Source organism: Hemitrygon akajei, chromosome 8, assembly GCF_048418815.1.
Source record: "Hemitrygon akajei chromosome 8, sHemAka1.3, whole genome shotgun sequence".
NCBI classification, from domain to species: Eukaryota; Metazoa; Chordata; class Chondrichthyes; order Myliobatiformes; family Dasyatidae; genus Hemitrygon; species Hemitrygon akajei.
In genome coordinates this window covers 120,495,350-120,508,448 of record NC_133131.1, presented here as the reverse complement: position 1 = coordinate 120,508,448, position 13,099 = coordinate 120,495,350, and the positions used below count along the sequence as shown (strand labels likewise).

Genomic DNA, 13,099 nt, shown 5'->3' with positions numbered 1-13,099 from the left:
ATTACAGGCCGAGAGCCAGAAATCACTCCTATTACAATAACTGTTTGAACCCCAGAATAATTCTACTGAAATGCCTCTCAACCTTCTCCAATATCAGCACATTCTTTCTTAAATCTGTTCACAATTACTGCTTAAACTATCCAAGACCGTAAATAAATGTACTGAATATCGCTGTGTAGACTAGCAGTGAAGACAAATAGCAGTCCCATCTGTTCATGCATTCATTTAAATTGTGCGCTCATATAAAAATGATTCCACTGTGAAAAACAGATGTGCTTCTTTCGATTTGGAATACTGATTCATAATGCCGGTATTTTTAAAGCCCAGAAGCAAGTTATTACGTCCTCAGGCTCTGACGTACCTGTGGAGTTCTGGCCATCCTCATCATTGTCATTATCGGAGGACGGAGCCTGAGGGTTTCCTTTAAGCAGCGATCCAACAAACTCATGTCTTTCAGCTGCAAGAAAAGTTTTTAAAAAAAGGACTGATGCTGTCTTTGTACAAGTCACTAATGAACCAAACCTAGGTTAACCCTAGCCCACCATTTTATTTAAATAGTTCATTGATTAAGAATACCCTTGAAAGCGATTTACATGAATTAAGCATAAAGCTCCTCAGATATAACCAGCAATACTGGTACCACAGATTATAGGGGACTATGCAGAAAACATTATTTTCTATACTTAGAAAATACAAGTTATGTATTTAGAATATATGTTTCTGCACTAGGAACAGTATAAATCAGATATTGGGTAACAAGAAATGTAGAAAGTGAGGCAAAGAAAATTTAAGGTCAGGAGATGTAGTTTGAATAGAAACACAACTGAAAAAAATACACTGAATTGTCAAGCAGCTACGTAACAAACCATGGTTTGTTTTGACCACAAGCATAAAAAAGGTGCTGAAATATTGGGCCCTATTGTTTCACTGAACTGAATGCCAGGAGGGGAATATTACAAACATTTGATGCTACAATGTACAAACCCCATTTCCAGAAAAGTTGGGATATTTTCCAAAATGCAATAAAAACAAAAATCTGTGATATGTTAATTCACGTGAACCTTTATTTAACTGACAAAAGTACAAAGAAAAGATTTTCAATAATTTTACTAACCAACTTAATTGTACCATATTTTGTAATTATACACAAATTTAGAATTTGATGGCTGCAACACACTCAACAGAAGTTGGGACAGAGGCATGTTTACCATTGTGTTACATCACCTTTCCTTTTAATAACACTTTTTAATCGTTTTGGAACTGAGGATACTAATTGTAGTAGATTTGCAATTGGAAATTTTGTCCACTCTTGCTTGATATAAGACTTCAGCTGCTCAACAGTCCGTGGTCTCTGTTGTCTGATTCTCCTCTTCATGATGCGCCATACATTTTCAATAGGAGATAGATCTGGACTGGCAGAAGGCCAGTCAAGCACACACACTCTGTGTCTACAAAGCCACGCTGTTGTAGCCCGTACAGAATGTGGTCTGGCATTGTCCTGCTGAAATAAGCATGGACGTCCCGGGAAGAGACGTCGCCTTGATGGCAACATATGTCTCTCTAAAATCCTTAATATACGCCTCAGAGTCAATGGTACCTTCACATACATGCAACTCACCCATGCCGTTGGCACTGATGCACCCCCATACCATCACAGATGCTGGCTTTTGCACCTTTCGCTGATAACAATCAGGATGGTCGTTTTCATCTTTGGCACGGAGAACTTGACACCTGTTTTTTCCAAAAACTAGCTGAAATGTGGACTCATCTGACCACAGCACACGGTTCCACAGTCTTTCGGTCCATCTGAGATGAGCTCGGGCCCAGAGAACTCGCCGGCGTTTCTGCATAGAGTTGATATATGGCTTCCTCCTTGCATAATACAGTTTCAAATTGCATTTCTGGATACAGCGACGGACTGTGTTAAGTGACAATGGTTTTTCAAAGTACTCCCAAGCCCAGGTGGCTATAATTGTCACAGTAGCATGACGGTTTCTTAGGCAGTGCCGCCTGAGGGCTCGAAGATCACGCGCATTCAACAGTGGTTTCCGACCTTGCCCTTTACGCACTGAGATGTCTCTGAATTCTCTGAATCTTTTCACAATATTATGTACTGTAGATATTGAAAGACCTAAATTCTCTTCAATCTTGTGTTGGGAAATGTTCCTTTTGAACTGACTAACAATTCGCTCATGAATTTTGGCACAAAGGGGTGAGCCCCAACCCATCCTTGCTTGCAAAGACTGAGCCTTTGATGGACGCTACTTTTATACCCAGTCATGATACCTCACCTGCTACCAATTAGCCTGCTTAATGTGGAGTCTTCCAAACCAGTGTTACTTGAATATTCTGTGCACTTTTCAATCTTATTTTAACTCTGTCCCAACTCTTGTTGAGTGTGTTGCAGCCATCAAATTCTAAATTTGTGTATATTTACAAAATACAATTAAGTTGGTCAGTAAAACTATTGAAAATCTTTTCTTTGTACTTTTGTCAGTTAAATAAGGGTTCACATGAATTAACATATCACAGATTTTTGTTTTTATTGCATTTTGGAAAATATCCCAACTTTTCTGAAAATGGGGTTTGTACATACTTAGTTCTATGGATCAAGGTATTTGATTTTGGGCCATTTAAGAAAATATCGGTTGATGTTATTTAAAAATGTATAGAAAAGCAAGTTACAGATTCAGTTTCCTGAACAGTATTTCCAAAGTAAACTGGTAAACTTAAATTGGTTCATTTTTGTCACATGTACCAAAGTACTGTACAGTGGAAAAACTGGTCTTGCTTACTGTTGTTACAGATCAATTTATTACAACAGTGCACTGAGATAGTATATGGTAAAACATAAGGAAATTACAGTAGCATGAGAGAGGAACTGGCCAAAGTTGACCGGAAGGGGACACCAGCGGGAAGGATGGCAGACCAGCAGTGGCTGGAGTTTATGCGAGAAGTGAGGAAGGTGCAAGACAGATATATTCCAAAAAAGAAGAAATTTTCGAATGGAAAAAGGATGCAACCTTGGCTGACGAGAAGTCAAAGCCAAAGTAAAAGCAAAGGAGAGTGCATACAAGGAAGCAAAAATTAGTGGGAAGACAGAGGATTGGGAAGTTTTTAAAAGCTTACAAAAGGAAACTAAGAAAGTCATTAAGAGGGAAAAGATGAACTATGAAAGGAAGCTAGCAAATAATATCAAAGAGGATACTAAAAGCTTTTTCAAGTATATAAAGAGTAAAAGACAGGTGAGAGTAGATATAGGACCAATAGAAAGTGATGCTGGAGAAATTGTAATGGGAGATTAGGAGATGGCGGAGGAACTGAACGAGTATTTTGCATCAGTCTTCACTGAGGAAGATATCAGCAATATACTGGACCATGCAAGGGTGTCAGGGAAGAGAAATATGCGCAGTCGCAATTACGACAGAGAAAGTACTCAGGAAGCTGAATAGTCTAAGGGTAGATAAATCTCCTGGACCAGATGGAATGCACCCTCGCATTCTGAAGGAAGTAGCTGTGGAGATTGTGGAGGCATTAGCAATGATCTTTCAAAAGTCAATAGATTCTGGCATGGATCTGGAGGACTGGAAGATTGCAAATGTCACTCTGCTATTTAAGAAGGGGCAAGGAAGCAAAAAGGAAAGCATAGACCTGTTAGCTTGACATCGGTGGTTGGGAAGTTGTTGGAGTCGATTGTCAAGGATGAGGTTACAGAGTACCTGGAGGCATATGACAACATAGGTAGAACTCAGCATGGTTTCCTTAAAGGAAAATCCTGCCTGACAAACCTATTGCGATTTTTTGAGGAAATTACAAGTAGGCTAGACAAGGGAGATTCAGTGGATGTTGTGTATTTGGATTTTCAGAAGGCCTTTGATAAGGTGCCACACAAGGCTGCTAAACAAGACAAGAGCCCATGGAATTATGGGAAAGTTACATACATGGATAGAGCGTTGGTTGTTTGGCAGGAAACAGAGAGTGGGAATAAAGGGATCCCATTCTGGTTGGCTGCCGGTTACCAGTGGTGTTCTACAGGGGTCCGTGTTGGGGCCGCTTCTTTTTACATTGTATATCATCGATTTGGATTATGGAATAGATGGCTTTGTGGCTAAGTTCGCTTATGATACAAAGATAGGTGGAGGGGCCGGTAGTGCTGAGGAAACAGAGAGTCTGCAGAGAGACTTAGATAGATTGGGGGAATGGGCAAAGAAGTGGCAAATGAAATACAATGTTGGAAGGTGTATGGTCATGCACTTTGGTAGAAGAAATAAACGGGCAGACTATTATTTAAATGGGGAGAGAATTCAAAGTTCCGAGATGCAACGGGACTTGGGAGTCCTCATGCAGGATACCCTTAAGGTTAACCTCCAGCTTGAGTCGATGGTGAAGAAGGCGAATGCAATGTTGGCATTCATTTCTGGAGGAATAGAGTATAGGAGCAGGGATGTGATGTTGAGGCTCTATAAGGCACTGGTAAGACCTCACTTGGGTCTTCTGCATGTAGTTTTCAGCTTATTTAAGAAGGGATGTGCTAATGGAGAGGGTTCATAGAAGATTCACTAGAATGATTCCGGGAATGAGAGGGTTAACATATGAGGAACGTTTGACCACTCTTGGACTGTACTCCATGGAATTTAGAGGAATGAGGGGGGACCTCATAGAAACATTTCGAATGTTGAAAGGCATGGACAGAGTGGATGTGGCAAAGTTGTTTCCCATGGTGGTGGAGTCTAGTACAAGAGGGCATGAAGGGCACCCATTCAGAACAGAGATGCAAAGAAATTTTTTTAGCCAGAGGGTGGTGAATCTGTGGAATTTGTTGCTACGGGCGGCAGTGGAGGCCAAGTCACTGGGTGTATTTAAGGCAGGGATTGACAGTTATCTGAGTAGCCAGGGCATCAAAGGTTATGGTGAGAAGGTGGGGCAGTGGGACTAAATGGGAGAATGGATCAGCTCATGGTAAAATGGTGGAGCAGACTCGATGGGTCAAATGGCTGACTTCTCCTTTGTCTTATGGTCTAAAACAATAACAGAGTGCAGAATAAAGTGTTAACAGTTACAGATAACCACAGTGCAGGTAGACAATAAGGTGCAAGGTCATAATGAGGTAGATTATGAGGTCAAAAATCTATTTTTTCATACAAGGGAAATATTAAATAGTCTTATGACAACAGGATAGAAGCTGACCTTGAGCCTGGTAGTACACGTTTTCAGGCTTTTGTATATTCTGCCTGATGGGATGTGGGATATATCTGGGGTATGGGGCCTTTAATTAAGCTGGCTACTTCAACTGAGGCAGCAAAAAGTGTAGACAGAGTCCATGGAGGGCAGGCTAGTTTCTGAACTAAACTAAGCTACATTCACAACCCTTTGCAATCATGGGAAGAGCAGTTACCACATCATCTTTGTGGCAGTTTTTCTCCAACCTTTAATCCAGAGATGTTCAGATCAAACTGTGAATGATTTGCACATAAACAACATATTCTAGCTTTAACAGTAAATTCATTTAAAAATATGGTTTACAAATCATCCACACTGTCACAGTTCACATCAGGCGTACCTGGTCGTAGGTGAGCAGTGGCAGGTCCTCCCCAGCCACTGCTTTCTGCTCTGCGTAGCAACGCTCCTGCAGCTCTTTATGCTTAGCCAAGAAAAACCCCATCCAGGCACTGGTAGTAGAGGAAGTGTGCTGCCCTGCCAACAATAGTCCAATGAGCATACCTGCGATTTCGTCATCAGTCAGAGAAGTTCCATCCCTACAGAAAGTATACATATCAAAAGAAATGGCATTACATCAAAGCAAAATGGCTGGACTGGAAGGCACAGATGACATTTGAAAATCAGTGGATGTTGTTTACTTGGATTTTCAGAAGGTCTTTGACAAGGTGCTGCACATGAGGCTGCTGAACAAGAAACCATGGTATTACAGGAAAAAGACTAGCGTGGGCAGAAGTCTAGAACCAGAGGGCACACCTCAGAAAAGGAGGGATTTCTTTCATCAGAAGGTTGTAAATCAGTGGAATTTATTGCCAGAGGTGTCTGTGGAGGTCAAGTCATTGGGCATATTTAAAGCAAAGTTGGATGGTTTCTTGAGAGATAAAGGCATCAAAGGTCAAGTCAAAGGGAGGAATAAAAGTATCCAAGGGAAAAGTCAGAAGAATGGAGTTGACAGGGAAAATAAATCGGCCATAATCGAATGACGGAGCAGACGCAATGCCTAATTCTGCTCCTCTGTCCTACGGAAAACATCAGTGAACCAGATGAGTTTTTAAACATGGCTAATGATTACTAAGGTCAGAATTTTTAAAAATTCTCTATTTCAGATATAAATTCAAGTTCTACAGCTCATGAAGTTGGATTTGAATTCATGTCTCAGGATGAAAGAACTACTAGTCCTGCCATTTAATCAGTACACTACCTTGCTCATGGAAAGATTGTCCATTTGTTCTCCTGTATTCTATTGCTGCGCACTATCCAATATTAAAATAGAAGCATATATTTATCAAATCTATGCTTCTTATCCACTTAGAAATAATCCAAGGCTATCAAACACTTAGGTTTTAAATCAATATCATCATCTTAATCCCAACTAAGGAATTTGGGAAAGCGCCCTCCAAGCACAAATACAGCACTAGAATAGCTTTCAACATCAGTGACCAATGCTACAAAGCAAAATGCTAAATCTTTTCAGTATAATTTGACTGATTCATTTGTAACATAGTGTTTTCAATCACAGAAATAACCTGGTGAACACTAAAAACAGAAAAGCTCCTTCATCTCTGAGTGCTGAAGACATACTTATAGGTAGCATCCAGTAAGGTCTGCAGCATGTCATCTTCCCTGGTACTCGACTCCCTCCGTTTCTTAATTACATCATAGAAAATATTCTTGATCTTCTTATGTGCTTTATCCCGTCGTCTATCCAAAAATAGAGAGGAATATTTTGAAATATGTCTGAATAAAACTTATTAATGAAGGCAGCCCTAAAACAGTTGACTGGGTACAAAATAAAATATCAGGGAAGGGAAAATGAAAACCACATAACAAGCATGTCAAATGTGTAAAGCTGACAATAACCTAGAGCACAAGAATTTACACTGGTAGAAATATTCCAAAGCCATTATATTTACAGTATGTTTACACCTATATATTCTTTCTTCCAGTATCCACAGACAGTTCCATCTCCTTCATGAAGCCATCATTGGCTTATTGGGCCACAGTTCCTCAGACTGGGGAAACTACCACCTGCTACGCTCAACCCTGATTCCCAAACTATAAAGATCAAAACCTTAAACAGCAGGCTTGTTGTAGAACGTTAAATTAATCAGACTTAGCCTATACACTCAAGTTTAGAAACACAAATCATTATGTGATTAAAACATAGAAAACCCTAATGGGACTTAAAAGGTAAGTGCTTCCCTTGGCTGGGGTGACCAGAGTCCCAAAATAAAGGCACAACCGTTCAGGATAGAGTTAACAAGCAGTAGTTAATCTTTGAAATTTTCTATCCAACTGCAAGGCAGAGAATTGGTCAATCGTTATATTTAAGGGAGTCTGATAGATCTTTAAATTGAGAACATGGGATTTGTACAGGAAAGGGGGACAAAATCAGCCACAATCTTACTGAACGGTAGAGTACACAAGGAGCTGAATGGTCTATTCCTGTTTCCATTGTTACGTACCCGTGACACGTGACAGTGGTACCCTTGTCACGTGACTGGGGTTGAAGTTATACTGGACATGAGGTAATGGTGGAGTGATGTCATTTTCCCGCCAGTAGAGGTCATGTGACAGGTTTTTTCTACAGGGTATAAAAGGAAGACCCACCCTGTCAGGTGGGGCAGTTCGTGGCTGGATTTGCCAAGATGACTTCATGTTACTGTGTGATTTAATGTGATGACGCAGTTTAGTTAAAAATGAAGTTTTATATAATGCCTAAAGTTTAAAAGGTCAGAGCCAACGGTTTCTTTGCTAATGGAGAGTGAAGTTTGGAGATCAAGAAAAATCGATTTTCGATGGATTGACTTCGACCTTGTTTGATCCTCATTCGGAAGGATTTCGTTGACTATTCTCGCTGTTGACCCCTGGGATGACCAGAAAGGGTTTGAGAATAGTGTGGAAGAGAGGTCAGTCACTTTAAGTTGTTATATTTAATAAAATTCGACGTGGGAGTTCGACGCTGGGAATCGAAGGACATCGACGTGGAAGAGAATGTAAATCGCTTTAAAAAGTCTCTCCTTTTAAAAGTACCGTGAGCTTTTGAACTGTCGGCATATCGTTTTAAAATACTGCTTTCATTCGGCATATCGCTTTGGAGAACTGGTTTTTTCAATACTACTTTAAAGACTGTTTGAGACTGCAAAGCTATTAAGAACTGTCTGACCAGCTGTCAGCAGCTGAGCTCGGACCATTGTTTGGGTTTGTTTACATTTGAAGGGGGTTTGTTATCAGTGTTTAATAAACGTGTTATTCGTTATAAAACCCCTTGCCTAACTCATCTATATTATTGTTGCCCGAATACGTAACATAAATATGGGGGTACGTCCGGAATTGAATTGTTTGTGTTTAAAAAGTTTTTTGAATTTTGAGTCGGTGTTTTGGTAACGGGGATTGCTCGATTTTTTTTGTTTGATTGGCTTGTGAGTGGTATTCGGCAACGATGAATATTGATGAGTTTCTGGATTCGCCAGTCGCGGATTTGTTAGTGAAGGCGAAAAAAACTGAAGTCTCTGAACTTGCTAATCGGTTGCATCTTAAAGGGATCTTGCCAACTACTTCAAAAGCTGTAATACAGAGAAAGATCGCATCACATTTTGTGGCTTCGGGTCATTTTGAAGAATCGATTTTAGAATCGTTTCCAATAAGTAATCTGGAGATGCAGTTGCAAATTGAACAAATGAGGTTGGAACAAAGTAAAGCAGAGTTAGAGAGGTGTAAATTGGAATCTGAGCAGAAGAAAAGAGAATATGAATATGCAATGGTGAATTTAAGGTCTGAGAATCAGTCTTCTGATTCTAGAAAACCGTTTGTTGCTAGCCAAGAAATTAAATTGGTCCCTCCATTTAGTGAAACAGAAGTGGAGAGATATTTTCAACATTTTGAAACTATTGCTCGGATGTTAGAGTGGCCGAAAGATAAATGGTCAGTGTTATTACAGAGTGTAATCAAAGGCAAGGCACAACAGGTTTACACAGCTTTAACTGCTGCGCAAGCATTAGATTATGATATTGTGAAAGAAAATATTCTCAAATCATATGAGTTGGTCCCAGAAGCGTACAGGGAAAGATTCAGGAGTTTGAAAAAGTCTGTGGAAAAGACTTATGTGGAATTTGCCTATGATAAAGCTATGTGTTTTGAGAGATGGGTTTCTTCTAAAAATGTAAATGAGGACTATGATACATTGAGAGAGCTGATTTTGATGGAGGAATTTAAAAGAAGCATTCCTGTTGAAGTAAGGACCTACTTAAATGAGAGGGATACTGATAAATTGCAGGACTGTGCTAGATTAGCTGATGAGTATGTTTTAATCCATAAGAATAAATTTCCTCAGGGTAGAATTTTTAAGAGGAGAAATAATATGGAGACTCAAGGTAAATCAGAAATTAAATTAGAGGTTAATGAGAGAGGTAAGGAGGAAGGAAAACCTGTGAAGGAAAGACAGTTTGGTCTTATTTGTAACTATTGTAAGAAGCCTGGCCATGTAATAGCTAACTGTTTCAAATTGAAAAAGAAAGAGAAGGATGCAGTTCCGGATGCTTGTGTGCAACATACTGAAGCACTTGTAAAGTTACAGGGTTTGGTAAACACAAATGAGGATTTGTTAGAGTCTGACAAAGTTAGAAAGGGATATGATCATTTTATAACTGAAGGGTTTGTATCCTTGAAAGAGGGATCTACTCTGGTGCCAATAAAAATTCTTAGGGATACTGGAGCTTCTCAATCACTGATGTTGGATAGTGTGTTGAAGTTTAATGAAGAGAGTGATACTGGTGAGGTAAATTACATAAGAGGTGTTGGAAGTGATTTTATGCCTGTACGTTTACATGAAGTAAATTTAAAGTCAGGGTTAGTTACAGGATTTGTTAAAGTAGGACTACAGCATAGCTTACCTGTGAAGGGTATTTCTTTATTGTTAGGTAATGACTTGGCAGGTGGACAAGTTTTTCCTGAAGTGCATTTGACAATGGAGTCAGAGGAACCAGAGGTGAATTCTAACACAGATTTTTCCTGTGTTGTGACTAGAGCTATGGCTAAAAAAATTGATGTGCAGAATGAGGTTGTTACTCATGACTGTTCAACTCAGGATTTGAGTTTTGAAGATGTGTCAGAAACTTTCTTACCTTCGTTGTTTGAACAAGATTCTGGGAGTAAGTCTGACTATGAAGATTTATCTTTGTCTCGGAAGGAGATGATAGCAGAGCAGAATAGAGATCCTGAGATTGTAAAATTAAGGGAACAAGCTTTACTAGGTAGTGAAATTGAGAAGGTGTCAGTAGGATATTACTTGGAAAAAGGAGTGTTGATGAGGAAGTGGAGGTCGCCTACAATTCCTGCAAGTGAGGAATGGAATGTTGTTTATCAGGTAGTTGTTCCTAAAGTTTATCGGAATGAGATTTTGACTTTAGCTCATAGTGTGCCTTTAGGTGGACATCAAGGGGTAAGGAAAACTGTGGACAAGATTTTAAAACATTTTTACTGGCCTGGTTTAAGAAAAGATGTGGCGATGTTTTGTAAGACGTGCCATACTTGTCAAATTGTGGGTAAACCAAATCAGGTTACACCAGTAGCTCCATTACAACCTATTCCAGCATTTGGTGAACCGTTTTCTAAAGTTATTGTAGATTGTGTTGGTCCATTACCAAAGACAAAAACTGGTTATCAGTATTTGTTGACTATCATGTGTACTTCGTCTAGGTTTCCAGAGGCAGTACCACTTAGGAATATAAAAGCTAAAACTGTGACGAAGGCTCTTATAAAATTCTTTACTTATTTTGGATTGCCTAAGGAAATACAAACTGATCAAGGTAGTAATTTTATGTCTGGATTGTTTCAACAGATAGTTTATAAATTGGGAGCTAAGCAAATTACTTCGTCTGCATACCATCCAGAATCGCAAGGTGCTTTGGAGAGGTTTCATTCTACTCTCAAGAATATGATTAGGACATATTGTGTGGAGAATGAAAGTGACTGGGATGAGAGTATAAACTTACTTTTATTTGCAGTAAGGGAATCGGTACAGGAATCTTTAGGTTTTAGTCCATTTGAACTTGTGTTTGGACATAGAGTTAGAGGACCTTTAGCTTTATTGAAGGAACAGTGGATTAGTAAGGAAGTGCATACTAATTTGTTGGACTATGTTTTGAAATTTAAGGACAGGTTACATAGAGCTTGTAGCTTAGCCAAGGAAAATTTAAAGTTGGCTCAGGAGAAAATGAAGACTTGGTATGATAAGGAAGCTAGGATGAGGATGTTTAAGCCTGGAGATAAGGTGTTGGTTTTTTTCCCAGTGCAGACAAATCCTTTACAAGCTAGATTTCATGGACCTTATGAAATTGTGTCTAGAGTTAATGATGTGGATTATGTAATAAAAACTCCAGATCGTAGAAGGTCAACACAACTTTGCCACATAAATATGATTAAACCATATTTTGAGAAACAATCTGATACTGTGACTGTTGTGGTTAGTGAGAATGAGTTGGATTTAACTGGGAACATGATAGATGATTCATCTGACTTTCATTCTAAATCTAACATTGTTTCCGTTAGGTTACCTAATTCGACTATTTTGGAAAATATGGATGAGAAATTAGCACATTTACAGCTAGAGCAGAAACAACAGATGAAGGAATTGATTTTTAAGTATAAGGATTTGTTTCCAGATGTTCCGAGAAGGACTACTATAGCTTCACATGATGTAGATGTTGGAGATGCCAAACCTATTAAACAACATCCATATAGAATGAACATGGAAAAATGTGAACTTGTTGAGAAAGAAATTGAATACATGTTAGAGAATGATATTATTAGACATTCTAACTCGAATTGGAGTTCGCCATGTGTTATGGTGCCAAAACCTGATGGTAGTATTAGGTTTTGTACGGACTATAGGAAGGTGAATGCTGTAACGAAAACAGATGCATATCCAATTCCTAGAGTGGATGATTGTGTAGATAAGGTTGGAAAAGCAAAGTTCCTTACAAAGATTGATTTATTGAAAGGGTATTGGTGTGTTCCATTAACGGACAGAGGTAGAGAGATTTCTGCATTTGTAACTCCATCTGGGTTATATGAGTATAATGTTCTTCCATTTGGGATGAAGAATGCGCCAGGTACTTTTCAGAGGATGATTAATTCTGTGATTCAGGGATTGAAAGATACTGATGCTTATATTGATGATTTAGTGACAGGAAATGATACTTGGGAAGCACACATTATTGCGGTGGAGAAATTGTTTGAAAAGCTTTCAAAAGCTAACTTGACTATTAATTTAGCCAAGAGTGAATTTGGACATGCTACTGTGACTTACCTTGGTTATGTTGTGGGTCAAGGTAAGGTAGCTCCTGTTCAGGCAAAAGTTCAGGCAATTTTAGAAATTCCCACTCCGACGGGGAAAAAAACTCTCAGAAGGTTTTTGGGAATGGTAGGATATTATCGAAAATTTTGTAAGAATTTTGCTAATGTTGCCCTTCCATTAACTAACCTTCTGCAGAAGAATGTGAGGTTTGTGTGGACGGTGTTTTGTCAGGAAGCATTTGAAAAATTGAAAACAATGATATGTGAACAACCTGTGCTTAAGGCACCTGACTTTGGAAAACCTTTTTCATTAGCTGTAGATGCTAGTGATGAAGCTGCGGGAGCAGTATTGATGCAAAGGAATGAGGGTGATGAGGTTGATCATCCGGTAGCATACTTTTCTAAGAAATTTAATAAGCATCAAAGAAACTATTCAACAATAGAGAAAGAATTGTTATCTCTTGTTTTAGCTTTGGAATATTTTGAGGTATATGTTGGTACAACTCAAAAACCACTTATTGTTTACACTGATCATAATCCGTTAGTTTTTCTGAGTAAGATGAAAAACAAAAACAGAAGATTGTTA

At 39.0% G+C, this 13,099-nt stretch overlaps 1 protein-coding gene across 1 annotated transcript in view; it reads right to left on the bottom strand.

The window, feature by feature from the left end:
• Window positions 1-13,099, bottom strand: part of cyp51 (cytochrome P450, family 51) — a 35,085-nt gene that overhangs the window by 5,621 nt on the left and 16,365 nt on the right. The window contains exons 6-8 of the mRNA XM_073054485.1: window positions 6,799-6,918; window positions 5,561-5,756; window positions 362-457 (exon numbers count right to left, since the gene is read on the bottom strand). Of these exons, the coding sequence (XP_072910586.1) occupies window positions 362-457; window positions 5,561-5,756; window positions 6,799-6,918 (412 nt within the window). The remainder of the gene's footprint in view (window positions 1-361; window positions 458-5,560; window positions 5,757-6,798; window positions 6,919-13,099) is intronic.